This window comes from Nasonia vitripennis, chromosome 3 (genome assembly GCF_009193385.2).
Source record: "Nasonia vitripennis strain AsymCx chromosome 3, Nvit_psr_1.1, whole genome shotgun sequence".
Taxonomy (NCBI): domain Eukaryota; kingdom Metazoa; phylum Arthropoda; class Insecta; order Hymenoptera; family Pteromalidae; genus Nasonia; species Nasonia vitripennis.
Window position 1 is genome coordinate 23,528,452 of NC_045759.1, and position 16,604 is coordinate 23,545,055.

The window sequence follows — 16,604 nt, forward strand, 5'->3', positions numbered from 1 at the left end:
TCATATAAGTACAGCCGCGCTTTGCGTTTTTCGTGCTCGCGTGCGACGCTGGGTACCGACGATTATATTGTGCATTCAAAATTACCGAAAGACTTTCTGGCCTCCTTGATGCGCGGGAACGACTTTTATATATTGGAGAGTTTGTTGGTTTATACACGGGGCTTTATGTACCACTGAACATTGTATGATAGTCTTTTGACAGTCCACTTCAAAGTTCATATTTTTGTTACATTTAGATTTACGGTTGCGCTTTTTGCTACGTCAGCTAGAACTAATGCTATTGTGTAAATGTTTTAACGACTCGCGGTCGTTGTTTTCAAAAATTACACACAAATTGTAGTCGTATTATTCCGGTGTAATTGTGATGCTGTTCACCAGGACACATTCCGCTTAATACGAAAAATATAATTACGCAAGCATAAATTATTTTTCAATTCCGAAATTTGTAATCTTTGTACGAAATCAGTAAGCGTGAATCGATCTACTTTGGTTAATCAAACGATGACATGCGTATTTAAATACAAACAATAACATTATTTATATTAAAAAAAGACTGATATATTATTTTAGTGTGACCTTAAGCGAAGAAGATATATTCATCTTCTCGTTGTAGGTCAAGGATGCGTCTTCATATTAAATGAAGACGTATACACATAGATAATAGCTGCCTAATCTTGTGGCGAAAATGACACGGGGTTGTAATGCTGCGATGAATCGATGAATCAATCAGTGGAGAACGAGGACCTCGTAGTCCTTGAAGGACAGCTCTTCACCGTCGAAGGGAATGTAGAGGCAGCCGTGGCTCTGCTGGACCTGTGTGAAACGAGAGCAAAGATTACAACGATGATTTGTTTTCACTGTCACGCAAGATGTATTCAAATCTGAGATCCAGATTGCGCCGGAAAATCACTAGCAGCGCTCGGATTTTATCGAATGGAAATGACGGATTAGTTTCATTCGATATTTTTCTCGGGCAAAATTGTTTGCTATCACGAGACTGTTCGCCGCGCGAGCTTTCAAATTGCGGAAGTCGTTAGGATTTAGTGTTCCATTGTGTCGTGAGAGAGATGACCTTTCGTCGGAAAATTCGCGATGTAATTTTTGCTTAATTATTACCGCGCTGAGAATGTATACATAACGATCGACTTTCCGGTGGCATTGAGAGAGATCAAAATTCAAACTTCATCACAGACTGAAAAAAATTTGTAAACACGTACCTTGCCAACGGTCTGGGAACCGTTGTGGAGAACGCGTCCAACGTAGAGAGGCTCACCGTCGGCGGTCTGTCCGGCGACAACGGCGTCAGCGGGCACGGAGCCGTTGCTGCAGAATTCCCAGGTGAATTCTCCCTGGACGAGCACCTGTGGGCCACGAAAATTCGCATTTTACCACTTGAAATTCATGAGGTTGATTATGTGCATGTGAGTTATGGCGCGAACGAGACCTTTGACGCACTTCCTTATTGACTCGTGCACACGACTGGGTCGTGTCTTTGGCTTTTCAGTGTTTCTTTTTTAAGCGTAAACTTACAATAACTCGCGTTATACGTTATTTCGAATTTCGAGAAACTTCTTTTCGCGCCAGAACCCAAAAAAAGCCTGTAAACGAGATAAGCGCTTATCTCGAAAAATCAACTCTTGCTATCGGCTTAAATCGATAAAACGCCATTACCGGCTGGTAATCCCACTCGGCAACAAGCGAAAAAGAACCGAGAAAAATGAAGCGGCCTCGACAAAAATCGCGCTCCTCGAGAACGTCTCAATCTCGGGTATCGATCGCGCTTCGTCTCGATCGAAGCTACTGCATCGGCGATTAGATATACTGCAGCAGAAGCGGTAGCCTCGACACGTGTTCGTTATACCGATTTTTATCCACGCGCTTTTTCCTCGTTTCGAAAGAAGCATAGTTTGACAACAAGGTGCAAGCATTACACATATCCAGGTCACCGCGCCTCGTCTGTTTGAACAAGTGCGCCGCTTATTGCGCGGAAGCGGCAGAAAGTTCGAAAAAATAAAAACGAGAAAAACGAGAAATAAGTATATAGTCACCTCGAAGCTGTGCTTGGCGTGTTCCTGGCCACCGTGAGCGACGTAGGCGACGTCCTTCTCGGGGATGACCTTGGCGGGGATCATGTCACCCTCGTGGAAAGCCCTGCCGACGTAGATCTGGGCACCGTCGACGTCACGGCCGCCGCTTACGGCGGTCGGTGGCACGGGCTGGCCTGCGCTTCTGTGCACCCACTTGTAGGCTGAATCGTACATGTTCGGCTTTAGTTGAGGCTCCGGGGACGCAGGAGGGTAGTACGGGGTTTGTTCTTCCGAGCAGCACGAGCCCATTGCGCGTGTCGTTTTATTGGCTTTGCTATTGCCTTCGATTTACTGACCGAGACGGGCTGCGAATTTCAGAAACGAACGTTTAACCACCTGTTGATTCTTACGGACTTTTTGAGAAAAAAAAAACATCAACTGTAACGGTTATATACTTTTCTCAAACTTTCACAGCTCAACAGGGGTCAAATGTTCGTTTCGTAATTCGCGACTCTTTCATCCGACCATAATAGTGCTGGGAAAGTTACAGTTGATTCGCGTTAATTAATTTTCGCGCGCGCGAATGTATGTGACTCATGTAAATCAGCAGCGGAAGACGAACGAGGAATATGTATCAAAGGTTTGAACTGTGAATCATCGAAAAATGCCGCAGTGCGCGATGCTCTGTTTACTGGGCCAATCTTATGTTGTACAAGTAATACACGCGGGGATTTTTTACACAATATAATTGCGCGCGATGTTCTTTACACGTCGATAAAGATCCAAGTATATTACCTGTATAACGATTAGATTTCGCGCTGATAATAAGAGCTTTATCCGATACATTTTTAATTACACAACAGGATAGAATTTGTTATTCTACACAATTTTTTTCGTCGTAGTCTTATCTTTGATTGACATCGTCGTGTGCGTCCGCAAACTTTCCGCTTATTGTACCGAATTCGAGCGTGAAAAAATTGTCGTATCGAGAGAGTTAAATACGTTGATCGCTATGCACATCGAGATTATGTTATTTGTTGATGTCTCTTTATTGATGCAATTAAGATATCGTACTTGATTGTACACGAGATAAATGTTTTGGGGAATTTTTCGAGACTCCGTGTCCAAAAGTTAAATTTTTTTTTACAACGAATGCCACATTTCGCTCAATATCAAAGTGGAACGATCGAGAATGTTTTAAACGCGGTTGTCAACTTTTCAACACACGACGCAACCAGCATTGCTGGCTTATCGTTGCAGCGAGTCTAATCAAAGTGTAGGTTATTGTACAAAGAAAAAAACTCCAACTATTTAAAAAATATCCTCAAAAAAAAAAAATAAATAAAACCAACAGCACTTTTCACCGACACTTCGACCAAACTGTCACTGCGACGCTTTATTATTATACTAATAAACAACGATAAACCTTACCTGGCATTTTGTTCTGTGTGTTTGTTGCAAGTGTACACGCGACTCGACTGATTCCCGAGCAATGAATGATGCGGACACCTTAACTGAATCCAGTTAAAAACGAGGACTTATCTTATCTCGACGTTCCACAGTCGCGTCTGTGTGTGCGTTGTACAGCGCAAGTGTGCATGTGCAGACTTTCCCAGAACCCCGTGAGTATGACGAATTACGCAGATAATAGGCACGCCTCTCTTTTTTTCAATTCCGAGGAGATGCGCCGGTACGCGTGTGTAACTATTGCGTACACGTATCGATGGCAATTTTTGCCGGAAGTCGGGACGATCGATGAGTGTAAAGGTGCGGTGGACTTCGTTTCCTTGCCTTTTTGGAGAAGCTTATCTAATCTTGAGTTTACGGACTCGTAGGTGAGCTTTTGGCCCGTCGGATTGTCTTGATTTTTTTTTTATTGATAATTAGGAGCGAAGAGCTTTCGGTTGAAAATGTTGCGAGTTTCATAGAGAAAATAGAGGAGCAAGGTTGTTTCGATAGTGCGCACGATTTAGCGGGTGATGTCATACGGGTATCTCTAAAAATTGTTGATAATAAAATACCTGTGTGTAGTGTTTTATATCGGACGTATCGATTCGACCGTCACGATTTAAAAATAGACGATTCGTAAATACTTATCTCGTTATCAGTCGGCTGAGCACGAAGAATGCCAAAGCCCGAATGTGGGTGATTATTACCGAACAATTAAAGAATACGTTCGAACATATGTCATCGCTATAAGTCGGTAGCTCGCGCGTTCATTATGCGATTTGAAATTCCCGGTTTTTCGATAATGTAAGCTTCTTACAATTAAACGACGTCGTCGATATAGCTCGCTTTAACAAGAAGGCCTATATCAATATCAAATACGCGTATTTCGAGAATAAAAACGAGTTTGACTTACAAGTCGAGGTTGAAGAAAAATGAAGGAACAAGAAACGGCGGTTGCTCATACATATCTCAAAAATCGGTTGTTTAATTTATAAAGAAACTGAAATACAAACGTAGCAGACATTGCATGTCGTGGAAAGTAAAAATAAAAATAAAAAGAATACTAAATCATATACGAAGCTTTGATACAACCTGTGTACAAAAGCTAGCCTACCTTTATACACCCTCCTGCTTATGACAATTAATAAAGCTGATGCGTTTAGTCGTTGCTATAAGTTAGGCTTTCAAACTACAAATGTTAATATCACGTTTTCATTGACTATTATGAATCTCGATGGCGGTTTCGCTAGCCACCACGAGATGCTTCAGGTTTTCGTTGTCCAGATCCTTGAATATCAACTCGGCGCACGCGTCGGGTAACTCGCGTCTGATCAGGTACTCCAGCGCCAGCTTCGCCGATTTCATAGCCTTCAGTCTGGCGCAGCCTTTCTTGTACTGAAGCTTCAGCAGGTAGCCGAAGAAGGGAAACATCTCGGAAAACTTCTTGGCAGTGACGATCTTCCTGAAGGTCTTATTCTTGGCGTAGACAGCGAGCTGGTTCGCGTCCTTCTGGAGCATCTCGTTGAGCGAGCTGGTTCCGATCTTTTTGCTGCTCATCTTGTGGAACTCCTTGATGTACTCGCCGCTGAGATACCTCGCGCTCTCGACGCTGAAGTAGTTGTGCATCTTGCCGATCCGCGAGAAGTAGGCCTTGTTCTTCTTGCTCACGTGGTAGCCGATGTACTTGATCTTGGTGATGTGCTCGTAGAAGATGTAGTAGATCCGGTGGAAGTTGCCGCGGCAGTGGAAGAGACAGTAGGAAAGGGGCGCCTTGCCCGAGTCATCCTCGAGGTTGATGTCGGCGCCGTTGTGCAGAAGAACCTGCGCGCCGACGAAGTTCAGGGTGGAACAGGCCACGTGCAGCGGAGTCTTGCCCTCGTAGTCCTGGACGTTAACGTCGCAACCGGCATCGAGGAGCCGAACCACCAGGTCGCTCGTCGCCTTGGCGTTGGCGTCCGTGAAATCGAAATCCGTGCTGGAGACGACCTCGTGCAGGGCCGTCTGGCCGTTCTTCTTCCTCGCGGTCACGTCGGCCCCGTTGTCCAGGAGCATCTGCGCGATGTCCGCGTGAAGGTTCTCGCAGGCCTTGTGCAACGGCGTCTCCAGGTTGATGTGCTCGGCGGTGTTGACGTCGGCGTTGTTCGTCAGCAGGAGCTTCACTACTTTGGGCAGACCCTTGGTCACGGCCAGATGCAGGGGAGTCATGCCGTTCTTGATCCTGACGCTGGCCTCGACGCCCTTCTTCAGCAAAAGCTCGGCTATCTTCACCTTGGACCTGTCGATGAAGAAGAGACACTCGTCCAGCTCGACCAGGTGGTAGAGGACGGTCTTGCCGGTGCACTCGTTGCGCGCGAAGATGTCCGCGCCGCTGTCCACCAGGAGCTTGACGATCTCGAAGCGCGTGCTCTCGAACTTGTTGACCAGCGAGGCGGTGACCTTCACCGCGAACTGCTCGAGGATCTTGGGACTGATCTCGCAGGCGTGGTAGATCGGCGTTCTGTCGAAGTAGTCCCTGCAGTTGACGTCGCTATTGTACCTCAAGAGCAGCTCGATCATGCTCCGGTACTCCGTTCTGCCGTTGAACCACTTGCTGAACTCGGACACCTTGGACTCGAGCTCGTAGCGGTGCATTCGGCTGTCCACGTCGACGTTCTGCTGGATGAGATGGCTAATCTTGCTGAAGTTCTGCTGGCAGGCCACGTGAAGGGGCGTCAGACCGTCGCAGTCCTTGATGTCGACCCTGGCGTTCCACTTGAGCAGCAGCTCGGCCGCCTCGACCCTCTCGAACTCGGCGGCGAAGTGCAGAGCCGTGTAGCCGGGGAAGCTGTGTGCCTCGACGTGAACGGCCTCGTCGACCGCCACGCCGCTCTCCAGGAAGTTCTTCATCATGTCCAGGTTGTTGTGCACGCAGGCGATGTGGAAGTGAGACAGGCTCCACTGGTTCACCGGGTTCTTCGGGTTGTTCTGTTGCGCCGCGCTGCTCAGTATCAGGTTGACGATCTTCTTGTAGCCATTCTCGAAAGCCAGGTGCAACGGAGTCGAGCCTCTGGCCTCCTTTGCCGCGATGTTGGCGCCGTACTTGATCAACAGGCCGATAGTGTCGCTAGACCGAAAGTGGACAGCCATGTGGAGCGGGGTAAAGCCGCAGTAGTCCCAGGTGTCGAAGTTCACGTGGGCGTTGACATCGGCACCGCGCTCGATGAAGCCCTGGACGATGCTCGCGTTCTTCTGAGAGCACGCGATGTGGAAGTGAGACAGGCCGGTCTGGTTGCTGGGATTGACGCTGCCAGGCTCCAGAGACTGATGCGCCTCGAGGAGCAGGTCAACCATGCATATGCTGCTTTTTAGGAAAGCTATGTGCAAAGCTGTGGCGCCGTCGCCGTTCTTCAGGCTCACGTCTGCACCGCTCTGCAGTAGGAGCTTGGCAACTCGCATGTTGCCATGTTCCACTGCGAAGTGCAGGGGTGTGTAGCCTGGCCACTGAGGTGAATTGAAGTTGACTGGAATATTGGCCGGCACCCCCTGCTCTAGAAAGTGCTGAACATGCAGATCGTTCAGCGAGTTGTTGCTTATGCAAGCTATGTGCATGTGCGATAAGCCCTGGCTGTCCGTGGGGTTGATGTTAGTTTTCTCCTTGTGACCATAAGTTATGTGGGAGCAGATGATGTCCAGTATTTCTGCATTGTTCTTTCTGACCGCTAGATGCAGAGGTGTTTCCCCAAGAGTATTTTTGAATTTGATGGAAGCCCTGTTACTGAGGAGATACTCTATAGCGCTGATGTCTTCTTGCTCGACAGCCAAGTGTAGCAGGGTATTGAATGGCTTTCGTTTCAACATCTTTTTGAAATCATTTCTGACAATGGACTCTGCAATCTCCAGTCTCTTCTTGAAAAGTGCGTCGCAAAAGATGTCATAGTTCAGCACCTCATCTGGCTCCCCATTTTCGTTCACGTACATGTATCGGTAATGGATAGCAAAATGTTCCATTTTTTAGTGTTTCTAGTATAGGCGCGTTCTATTCTAAAATTATTACAAAATAAAATAATTTTCATTATTCAGAACTCTTTGTCGATTAAAAATCAAGTTGAATATCTCTATACCTCTAATAAACATTGAACTGCAATATTTTTGTCATTCTTGTTACTCATCTAATACTTGCATTCAATTGAAACGTCTGTAAGCAAATAAAACGTTTTACTGCTAGTGTTTCTCGAAATTTCAAGCAGCAACTGCATTATATAAACAAAATCTCACCCCATGAATTATTGGAAGTATAAGTATTAACGACGTCAGACATTCTGTTGTAAGAGATTTTCTCTACTCTAAGCAAAAAAGGTTCAAGTTAGATGTAAAAAATACAAAATAGTTCAATGCATAGGCTAAGAATGCTTACCGGCTTATGATTGTCGACATAGAAATGTCTTTCAAACGATATTCGATTGTTTTCACCAATGTCTGTCGGCAAATGTGTGTAAACAAGGTAAAACGCCTAGAAAACGTATAATCATGGAGGTTAAAAAGTCTAGCAGACGAGTTGTTTTGAACATTCTTCTAATTGTTACGTCAGTGCATGGTGCGCTCTCTTCGGCGGGTAATTTACCGACCCATTTAATGGTAAAACAGGGATCTCGACAAGTTTTGAGTCTCGAAAACCTCCGCTAGTGCGGTAGCGGACGTAAGTAGCGCTGGTGCTAGACGCTAGTGCGTAAATATCACGAAAACACGTTGTTGCTTACACGTGTGCTAAAGATGTTTACAACTGTTTTTGAGAACAAGTAGTTATTTGAATCCTGACTACAAACATGAAGGTAAAAGTGTTATCGAGGAATCCTGACGAATATTTGCGCGAAACCAAACGGGACATCCACAAAGGTAGAGTATCAAATTGAACTTAACCTCAAATATATTTGCTATTATCGCTGTCGAAATTTTGACATATTTTGATAACAATAAATCGTATTAGTTCCCAGAAACTACGATCCTGCGCTACATCCGTTCGAAGCTTCAAGAGAATACACACGAGCTTTGAATGCAGTGAAATTAGACAGGGTTTTCGCCAAGCCATTCATTGGTAATTTAGAGGGTCACAAAGATGCTGTTTCTTGCATGTGCAAACACCCAAAACGTTTGCAGATTCTCTTAAGTGGTGCCTTTGATGGAGAGGTCAGAGTTTGGAACTTGCCACAGAGAACTTGTGAACGTAGCTTCTTGGCACACGATGGAAATGTGCGGGGCATTGCATTTTCACCTGATGCGGAGAATATTATTACGGTAGGAGACGACAAGACAATTAAAACATGGAAATCAGCAAAACCTGATGAGGACGAGGAAGAAGAGCCTACCAACACTATTATCAGTAAGGTAAGAATTGCAAGAGTTTATAATTAATATTTATTGCTGTCTTGAACAGTGTAATTCAATATAGATATATATCACAGACTATTATAACTGGTATAACTCATCATCGAACTGATCCCACTTTTGCTACTTGTGGAGAAGTATGCAATTTATGGGAAGAGACAAGAAATGAGCCAATTCGCACCTTTAAATGGGGAGTGGACAGCTTACACGATGTTAAATTCAACCAGGTTCAAACAAACTTACTTGGTAAATAGTTTTAGCTTTCTTAATAAGAGATCATATTTATTATTTAAAAACTTTTTAAATTAACATTTTAAATTTTTCTCATAGCTGCTTGTGCAAGTGATCGCAGTATAATTCTTTATGACACCCGAGAAGTTGGAGCCCTAAGAAGAGTAATTATGAAATTACGTGCCAACAGGTTGGCTTGGAATCCTATGGAAGCATTCACTTTCACATGTGCTAGTGAAGACTACAAGTAAATATTTATTTGCTAATCTTGATTAACGTTCGCGCAAACAACTGTATTTAACACTTGTCTATCTTGCAGCTTGTACACATTTGATACACGTAAATTGAGGACACCCGTTAACGTTCACATGGATCACGTTGAAGCTGTGACAGATGTAGACTACAGTCCTACTGGAAGAGAGTTTGTCTCTGGCAGTTACGACAAATCAATAAGAATATTCGAAATTAACAAAGGTCATTCAAGAGAAGTCTATCACACGAGACGTATGCAAAGGCTTACAAGCATAGCATGGTCATTGGATAACAAATACATACTCAGTGGCAGCGACGAAATGAACATTCGTGTGTGGAAAGCAAGGGCGTCAGAAAAATTGGGAGTGGTAAGCGATACTTTTCGTATTGATGATTACATTGTACCTGAATTTGTTGAATGACTATACTTAAAATAAATATTTGTATCTGTTTATAGTTGAAACCTAGAGAAAAGGCTGCTCTTAACTACGCCGAAGCATTGAAGGAAAAGTTTGCCAGTCATCCGCAAGTACGACGAATCGCACGACATAGACAAGTCCCAAAACATATTCTCAATGCCGCATCGGAAATTCGCAGAATACGCGAAAAGTCAAAGCGAAAGTACGCGATTATAAATCCTGCTTATATAAATTTTATTTTTATAAAAATACATTTAACAAAAATTTGTGTCTTTTTGCAGGGAAACAAACCGGCGTATACATTCGAAAAAGGGAGACGTGCCTTTTGTATCAGAAAGACAGAAGCACGTTGTACGAGAAGACCATTAATTCATTTTTATTTGTATGTTCTAACTGTAATAAAGTAATACTTTCTATACAAATTTATTTTCTTCTAAATCAATATAGATAAATTTTCCTTGTTCAGTGATTATACAGTTTTTTCATAAGGGTTTTGATGCAGGAAGGTGATAAAAAAACGGTATTTAATAAATAATTTTATTATTGAAATTATACGACGCATCGGTATAATGATTTTTAGAACGTTACAAATCTGAAGCAGCAATTAATATTCAGTTCAGCGGAGATTTTCAGTGAACTCTTCGTTCGACATATTTTTTGCTCATCTTTTCGTAATAAGTGTAATACAAATATTTTAGCGCAGGAAGATAACGATATTTTTGCATATTCGCTTGTTCACGGGAAAGGGGTCTCTAAACCTTAGCACTACTGAACACACCGGTATCTTTCGTTCTGAGCATCGACAGCTCTCGGTTAAGTAGGTGCTAATCACGCTGTCTTATATAATATAAAAGTAAAAAGACATGAAATGAAATAGGGTTTTGCTGCGCTCGTGCTTGGAAATAGTCCGATGTGATAGAAGAGCAGCTTACCCGAATTTCTTTCATAAAGGCAGTGCAAATTTACATTTTGGCAAAATTAAAGTCTTGGAACGAATTCGGTTCTCACACAAATCCTCCATTCTTACACATTTTGATTTTTTCAAACGAACGAAATTTTTTTCTCAAATGTTTACGAAATACGGGATAGAACTATAAAAAAAGTTTTGAAATTTTCAAAGTATTTTAATTACAATTTCTCACACAGTATAGTGTACTGTACAATACGTTTTTAAATAATCAAATAAACCTCTTGACTATAATAAATATTCAACATTCCACTTGAAATTTTCGAACATCATCGCATTCTCGATAACTTAAGTGTCCGCGGGGCTAAGGACTTCGAGACCCCAATATTTAATTAATTCTTTGCTCGTTTTGTCACGTTCAAGCTTACATCGTACTTTTCTATATCTTTTGACGTTTTGGATTTTCATCTCGTGCTTCATCCTGTTTTTTCCTCAATGCATTTTCGTACTATCATCAAAACTCAGAATTTCTAACATGAAATATTTCAGGGCACCAAACTTATAATGTCTGAGACGAGTATAACACCAAGATAATCAAATATGAAATAAAAAATAATTTCTTGGAGTGATTTTTGCATTGGAATACTCTATTTCATCGACGTTAAGACAATCTTCGAATCGACTTACAAATTTGATTACCTGATGCTCTGAAACTTTGAAAATAATAAATATTCTGAATTCAGATATTACGAGCTTCATCATATACCCTAAGCGACTCTTCTGTACAAGACTAGGTTACTCGAGCGATCATCGTCAAGAGTTGCCAACCATCAGTTATTTAAGATTCAGTCCTTTCACTCTTAATTAAATACAATCGACATCGCATAACAGTAATCATAATTTATATACAATATCAACACATTTTGCATCTTTTAGTTATTCATCGTTATTATTACCATTTTTTTTTATACATCAACGCTTTATTTTTCTTTCTGTTTTTCTATATAATATATCATCGCCGCGACGACGACGCGGATGCTTTATCGAGTTCCGCGCGCCTCGACGATTCGAGGAATCGAGATTAATCATAGTTATTAATAAGAATAATAATCTTAGCATTCGTACTTCATATAATGAGCAATGAAAAGAAAAGGAGAGTTACAAACGAATGGAAAAAACGAAAATCGGTCACTATCTGCAGTCTCTTCGGCGGTAACGAATTCATCCCTTTCGGTTTACCTTTCTCTTTGCCTTGGCGACGCTCGAATCAACCCAGGAGTAAAAAAAAGCTCCACGTCTCCACTATAATCACTCAAGCTCATGGACGTATTCTCGACAGGATTTGAATTTTCGCAAGTACAAGCTTTTTTTACTCCCAAGCAAAATAAAAGGTGTACACATGCGCACACATCTATTCCGGCGAATCAGCGTAACGACTTACCCGTTTCGAAAGCGGGTACCTTCGGCCTAATGGTCTTAGAACCATCTATAAATAAACTATGTAAACCTACGACGATTTGCTTAGACTTCTAGCAATGACTTATACGAGCATATCACCGTAACAGCGCCCTTACCGTGCCCCGACATCGTGCGTACGTGTTTGGAGGCAGACGACAGAAGCGCAGTTTCATTATATCCTTTGTAGCTTACTTTTCGGATCTTTCATCCCCTTTTTCTTTTCGTCGCACGGCACGTTCTCGCTTTTTCTCATCTGCTCGTGTGTATGCGTAAACGAAAGAAATCGTAAATGAATGTAACGTAAATTCTCCGTCGTTATCACAGAAAAGAAAAAAGATCGAAACCAAAAAAAAACAACACGTTAGAGAGAAAGAACCGTATATTAGCGACGGTCTTAGACGTTGAGGTCGGCCATCATCTTGCGAAAGTCGGCGAGGGTGTTGTAGTCCGGGTCAGAATCGATGTCGGCAAAGTCCTTGCTCGAGTCTGTCTTGACGAAGCTCGGGTTGTACCGGCTGAGCGAGAGCGGACAGGGCAGCAGTTCCGGCATCACCGAGTGGTGAGTGATCAGAGCCGTCAACGTTGTGAACTCCTTGGTGAAGCCCTGCAAACAGAGAAATCGTAAAATTATTCACCGGTCGTAAGCGTATAATCGTAATCAGCGAGGACAAAGCTAAGGCAAATTAGCCTGTACGCCGATCCGCTTTATCTAACGAGTTCAGCGTAATTATCCAGCTTTTTTTCGCAGCGAATTTACGCGCGAATTTCAAATAACTCGCGGCTCCGTATCGCACGTATACACCGCAGCCAATTAAATCGTCCGCAGCTCGTTCCACATACCATTAAAAATAAATCGTCCCGCTCCCTCCTAACCCACATAATGTCCAACAAAGCTAATTAGTCGAGGCGCGGGCGACATTGTCCGAAAATAAAGCGTCTTTGAGCGTGAAAAGTAGTAGTAGTAGTAGGTAGCCCAATTTTTCGCGGAATGTGTGCCGAGCTTGTTGCACGCTTTGATTTGGCGGCGCAAGCGAGGGAGCGAGCGAGGGAGAGTAAGAGCAAAGAAGATGCGGAAAAGAAAGAAGAAGAAGAAGAGCGCGTGCTCCCGTTTCCCGAAATAGACCGAGTGCTCGAGCCGCTAATCCTCCAGGAGAGGATCAAGCACGTAAGAGGCTGATGCTGGGGGTCTCACGGGGCAGCGCAGTGACGAGAGTACACTGAAATTTTATGAAAGAAATTGCTTTTTAGACGCCCTTTTTATGTAGCCTCCAGCTACTCTCAGCCCGGTGAATAAACAAATTGAAAATGTTATGTACGCTGCTGCTGCTGCTGTATAGGCTTGGGAGATGATGATTTTCCAGGAGAGCTTTTGATACGGCAGTATGAGAAGTAAGGAATTTTTAAACTTTCATCGCTCGTTCGGCCTAGCAGGAAAAGAAAAACGCTGTCGATCTCTCGAAAACTGTATGTGCTACACATACATATTCGGCTGGCTACGAAATTCCGTTTCTCTCTCTCGCCATCGGCGAGCGAGAAACAACTGCGCGCGAACAAGCCCCCGAGGGATGCAGCAGAGTATCCGCAGCAAAAAGTTCGCGCGAAGTGAAGTTTCGAAGTCGGAGCCCCCTAAACGCTCTCCCGGACGAAGGCGAAAATTAGCGCGAGCCGACGGTAAGAAATTAGCTGGGGCTACGAGTTTAATTGAGGAGGATCCAGCGGCTTCTAATTGACCGAGAATTCGCCGATTTTTTTTTCAAGCAAGTACTGGACTGCAGTCCGAGCTTTTTTGGCGTTTTCGCTTGAAAATCCCTAAAGTGGTGGCTTAGGGTTAACCCGAGGATGGATCTAATTTGTTAAAGAGTTATTCAGTATCTAAGCATTTGAAATCTGCGCGCTCAAGAGAGATAAGAAATACACACACACGCAAACGCATGTGTTATCTCTAGAGTGAGTCATCGTTCCCCCTCCACCAGATTATTAAAAGCCTCTCGCGACCAAGCCGCAGTGGCGAGAATTGTCGCGCGCTATTCTATTCTATTATATAGGAAGAGTCTGGCGACAACCGTCGGCGCGGCCGGAGAGAGCGCAGTATGCACGAGTTGGCGATTTGGCCGATCGTGTAGTCGCAATGCACTCGCGATGCAGCGAGACCTGGGCTCGTCGCAACGCTCTCGCTCTCGCGAGCCTATACTATGTAACATGCGTAATATAGCATCTTGCGCGCTCGGCGATTTTTGCCACTGGCTCCCGCGAGCGAGAATCAGAATATTTTGCTAATATAGGTAAGGTGCAGAAATTTTCGCCACTGGCTCACGCGAGCGAGAATCAGAATATTTTGCTAATATAGGAAGCTGCAGAAATTTTCGCCACTGGCTTGCGCGAACGAGAATCAGAATATTCTGCTTTTATAGTAAGATACAGAAATTTTCGCCACTGGCTCGCGCGAACATGAATCAGAATATTTTGCTAATATAGTAAGGTGCAGAAATTTTCGCCACTGGCCTGCGCGAACAAGAATCAGAATATTTTGCTTTTATAGTAAGATACAGAAATTTTTATAGTAAGATATGTCAGGACCAAACGGAACTTCAACTTCCGTACCTTATGACTATGTGGGAGCGCATGAAGGCGGCGAGCATAAAGGACATACATACAAGAAGCACGTAAAAAATTATGAGAAACTAAAGACTATAACAAATTCACGTCGCCATGTCAGCGCCTACATTGACAAACTCACCGCGAATCGGGCTATACACGAACTTTGGGTGAAATTTGATGATGAACTTATTCGAATTCAAAATGATGAAACCATTGCTCTGGGATCAGACAAGGTTTTCGAAATAGAAGATGTGGACTTTGTAACTGGCGCAAGCATAAGCCCGACATTTAAAGGAATACGTAAATGTAGAGGCGCGCGTATGGTTATACGCAAAATGAAAGATGGCCCAAAAATAGTAACCACCTTTCCTATTAAGTAATCGGAGGAAATACTACATAGAATACTACATAGAATACGCAAGTTCTTCATAATAATGCTCCTTTTGACTTTGATTGCATTTTTGAACTGTTAACGGAATGCTGACGGAATACTACAAAGAATAACGTTCTTAAAATACATGCTATCTTTGAATTGTTAATGAAATAATAATTTTTTTTTTGTTTTAGGTGCAGCTGGGGAATCTCTAGTCAATACTAATTTAGTTTATTTATTTAAAAAAATGTAAATAACAATATTTGGCGTATTTTGCGCTCGCATACAGTATTAGGAGAACATAAGACTGAACGAAGTAGCACGATGATGTCACTCGGAAAAACAACTAACGTGTTGTCGCCAATTTTAAATGCTTTACTATTAAATCAATTTTATTTTACTATACAAATCAAAGGATCCGCACCTTTTATTTTTAAAATACTTTCTTAAGTATTTCAAAGTGCAATACACAATCGCGACTCGTCATTCAGCTCAGCATTTAGTACGCAGACCAGCGAACGGTCCTCCTCTGTGACGAAATTTTCGTCGCAAAAAGCCGCGGCGGTAAATTAAATCGGGCGCACAGTGCTGCTGTGGCCAACCCACCTTAATTTTGTATCCCTTGTTCGTGCGCATGATGAGATAATGGGCGATGCCGCTGGGCTGGAACTCGCGCGGCACGCGCAGCGACAGGGCGTAGCATCCTGGCTTGCTCGTGCTCTCGCGTACCATGAACGCGCCTTCGGGCTCCTGGCTCAGCACCTCAAGCGTTATCTCCCTACAAAAATACAGACATGTGAGAGCTGCGGCGTGTAAATACACAGCTGCGAGAGAGGATGGATGAGTGGGTATAAGTACACTCGAGAGGCAATTCTCCGCGGTAATGAGTTGCGCTGCTCGTACAACTGTAGCGTCGTTACACTTTTTTTCATCTCTTATAGTAAACGCTCGTCTCTATGCGACCGATACAAGCGGAGCAGTACGTACCTCGGTATGCCGGCTTGGAACCAAGGCGCTCGCCTGAGCTCGCCTTCCTCGCTGCGATTGTTCAGACTGTCGGTTCGTTCCGGAAGCGGCGGCGGCGTGGGCGTCGAGCCGAGCATACTGCCGTCCGCTGGTACCGAGCTGCTCGACGTGCTGATCTGCGACCTTCGCTTCGATTTGAAGTCCGCTTCCGTTGCGCCGTTCAGCGAGTTTTGCGCTAGCCTGTGGGAAATCGATTTCAATTAAATGCTGCAGCTCTGCGAGCTGCGTTCGCGAAATACGAGCGACCGCGGCTGCTCGTTTGGAAATAATCGCTGGACTGCGGCAGCAACCGGCTCTTTTGCTGCTCTAGTTTCATTTTCTCTTTCTCTTTTTTTTGGGAGGCAAAAGAGAGGAGGTGTAGTATTTTATTGAAAAGGGGTTTCGATGAAAAATTGCTCGCTACCGCCGCGGGGAGAATGTAAAATACAAATCGGATTCACGACAAAAGACGCGTATACACCTATACACATTCTTCTCTCCCTCCCTCGGGCGGATAAAAACTA

At 43.7% G+C, this 16,604-nt stretch overlaps 4 protein-coding genes across 15 annotated transcripts in view; 1 reads left to right on the forward strand and 3 right to left on the reverse strand.

Annotated features, from left to right (window-relative positions):
- Positions 1-105: 105 nt before the first annotated feature.
- On the reverse strand, positions 106-3,651 carry LOC100120718 (natterin-3). 4 transcript variants are annotated; one of them, XM_032598277.1, is made up of 4 exons: positions 3,459-3,558; positions 2,049-2,392; positions 1,218-1,361; positions 106-813 (listed from the first exon to the last, which is right to left on the reverse strand). In XM_032598277.1, the coding sequence occupies exons 2-4, from the start codon at positions 2,334-2,336 to the stop codon at positions 727-729; spliced, it is 519 nt and encodes a 172-aa protein (XP_032454168.1). In that variant the 5' UTR covers positions 2,337-2,392; positions 3,459-3,558; the 3' UTR covers positions 106-726. The 4 variants fall into 4 exon arrangements, with proteins under 4 accessions (XP_032454168.1, XP_001603900.1, XP_032454169.1 ...); XM_001603850.6 differs by having other exon boundaries at positions 335-813; positions 2,049-2,248; positions 3,459-3,651; XM_032598278.1 differs by lacking the exon at positions 3,459-3,558 and adding an exon at positions 3,102-3,434 and having other exon boundaries at positions 514-813.
- Positions 3,652-4,437: 786 nt separating this feature from the next.
- Positions 4,438-8,025, reverse strand: LOC100120738 (serine/threonine-protein phosphatase 6 regulatory ankyrin repeat subunit A). 2 transcript variants are annotated; one of them, XM_031927669.1, is made up of 4 exons: positions 7,870-8,025; positions 7,731-7,798; positions 7,577-7,650; positions 4,438-7,496 (listed from the first exon to the last, which is right to left on the reverse strand). In XM_031927669.1, exon 4 carries the CDS (start codon positions 7,461-7,463, stop codon positions 4,689-4,691), a length of 2,775 nt encoding a protein of 924 aa, XP_031783529.1. In that variant the 5' UTR covers positions 7,464-7,496; positions 7,577-7,650; positions 7,731-7,798; positions 7,870-8,025; the 3' UTR covers positions 4,438-4,688. The 2 variants fall into 2 exon arrangements, with proteins under 2 accessions (XP_031783529.1, XP_008206285.1); XM_008208063.4 differs by having other exon boundaries at positions 7,731-7,793; positions 7,870-8,005.
- A 115-nt stretch (positions 8,026-8,140) lies between these two features.
- LOC100120762 (DDB1- and CUL4-associated factor 13) lies at positions 8,141-10,161 on the forward strand. Its single transcript, XM_003426279.5, has 7 exons — positions 8,141-8,348; positions 8,440-8,837; positions 8,915-9,083; positions 9,168-9,315; positions 9,388-9,688; positions 9,778-9,941; positions 10,021-10,161. The coding sequence occupies exons 1-7, from the start codon at positions 8,279-8,281 to the stop codon at positions 10,106-10,108; spliced, it is 1,338 nt and encodes a 445-aa protein (XP_003426327.3). The 5' UTR covers positions 8,141-8,278; the 3' UTR covers positions 10,109-10,161.
- Positions 10,162-10,262: 101 nt separating this feature from the next.
- Positions 10,263-16,604, reverse strand: part of LOC100120785 (homeobox protein 5) — a 168,334-nt gene continuing 161,992 nt past the window's right edge. For all 8 annotated transcript variants that reach the window (XM_032598274.1, XM_016984407.3, XM_016984408.3 and 5 more), the window contains 3 exons: positions 16,063-16,281; positions 15,682-15,853; positions 10,263-12,708 (listed from right to left, as the gene is read on the reverse strand). In XM_032598274.1, coding sequence (XP_032454165.1) covers positions 12,499-12,708; positions 15,682-15,853; positions 16,063-16,281 — 601 coding nt within the window. In that variant the 3' untranslated portion in view covers positions 10,263-12,498. The remainder of the gene's footprint in view (positions 12,709-15,681; positions 15,854-16,062; positions 16,282-16,604) is intronic.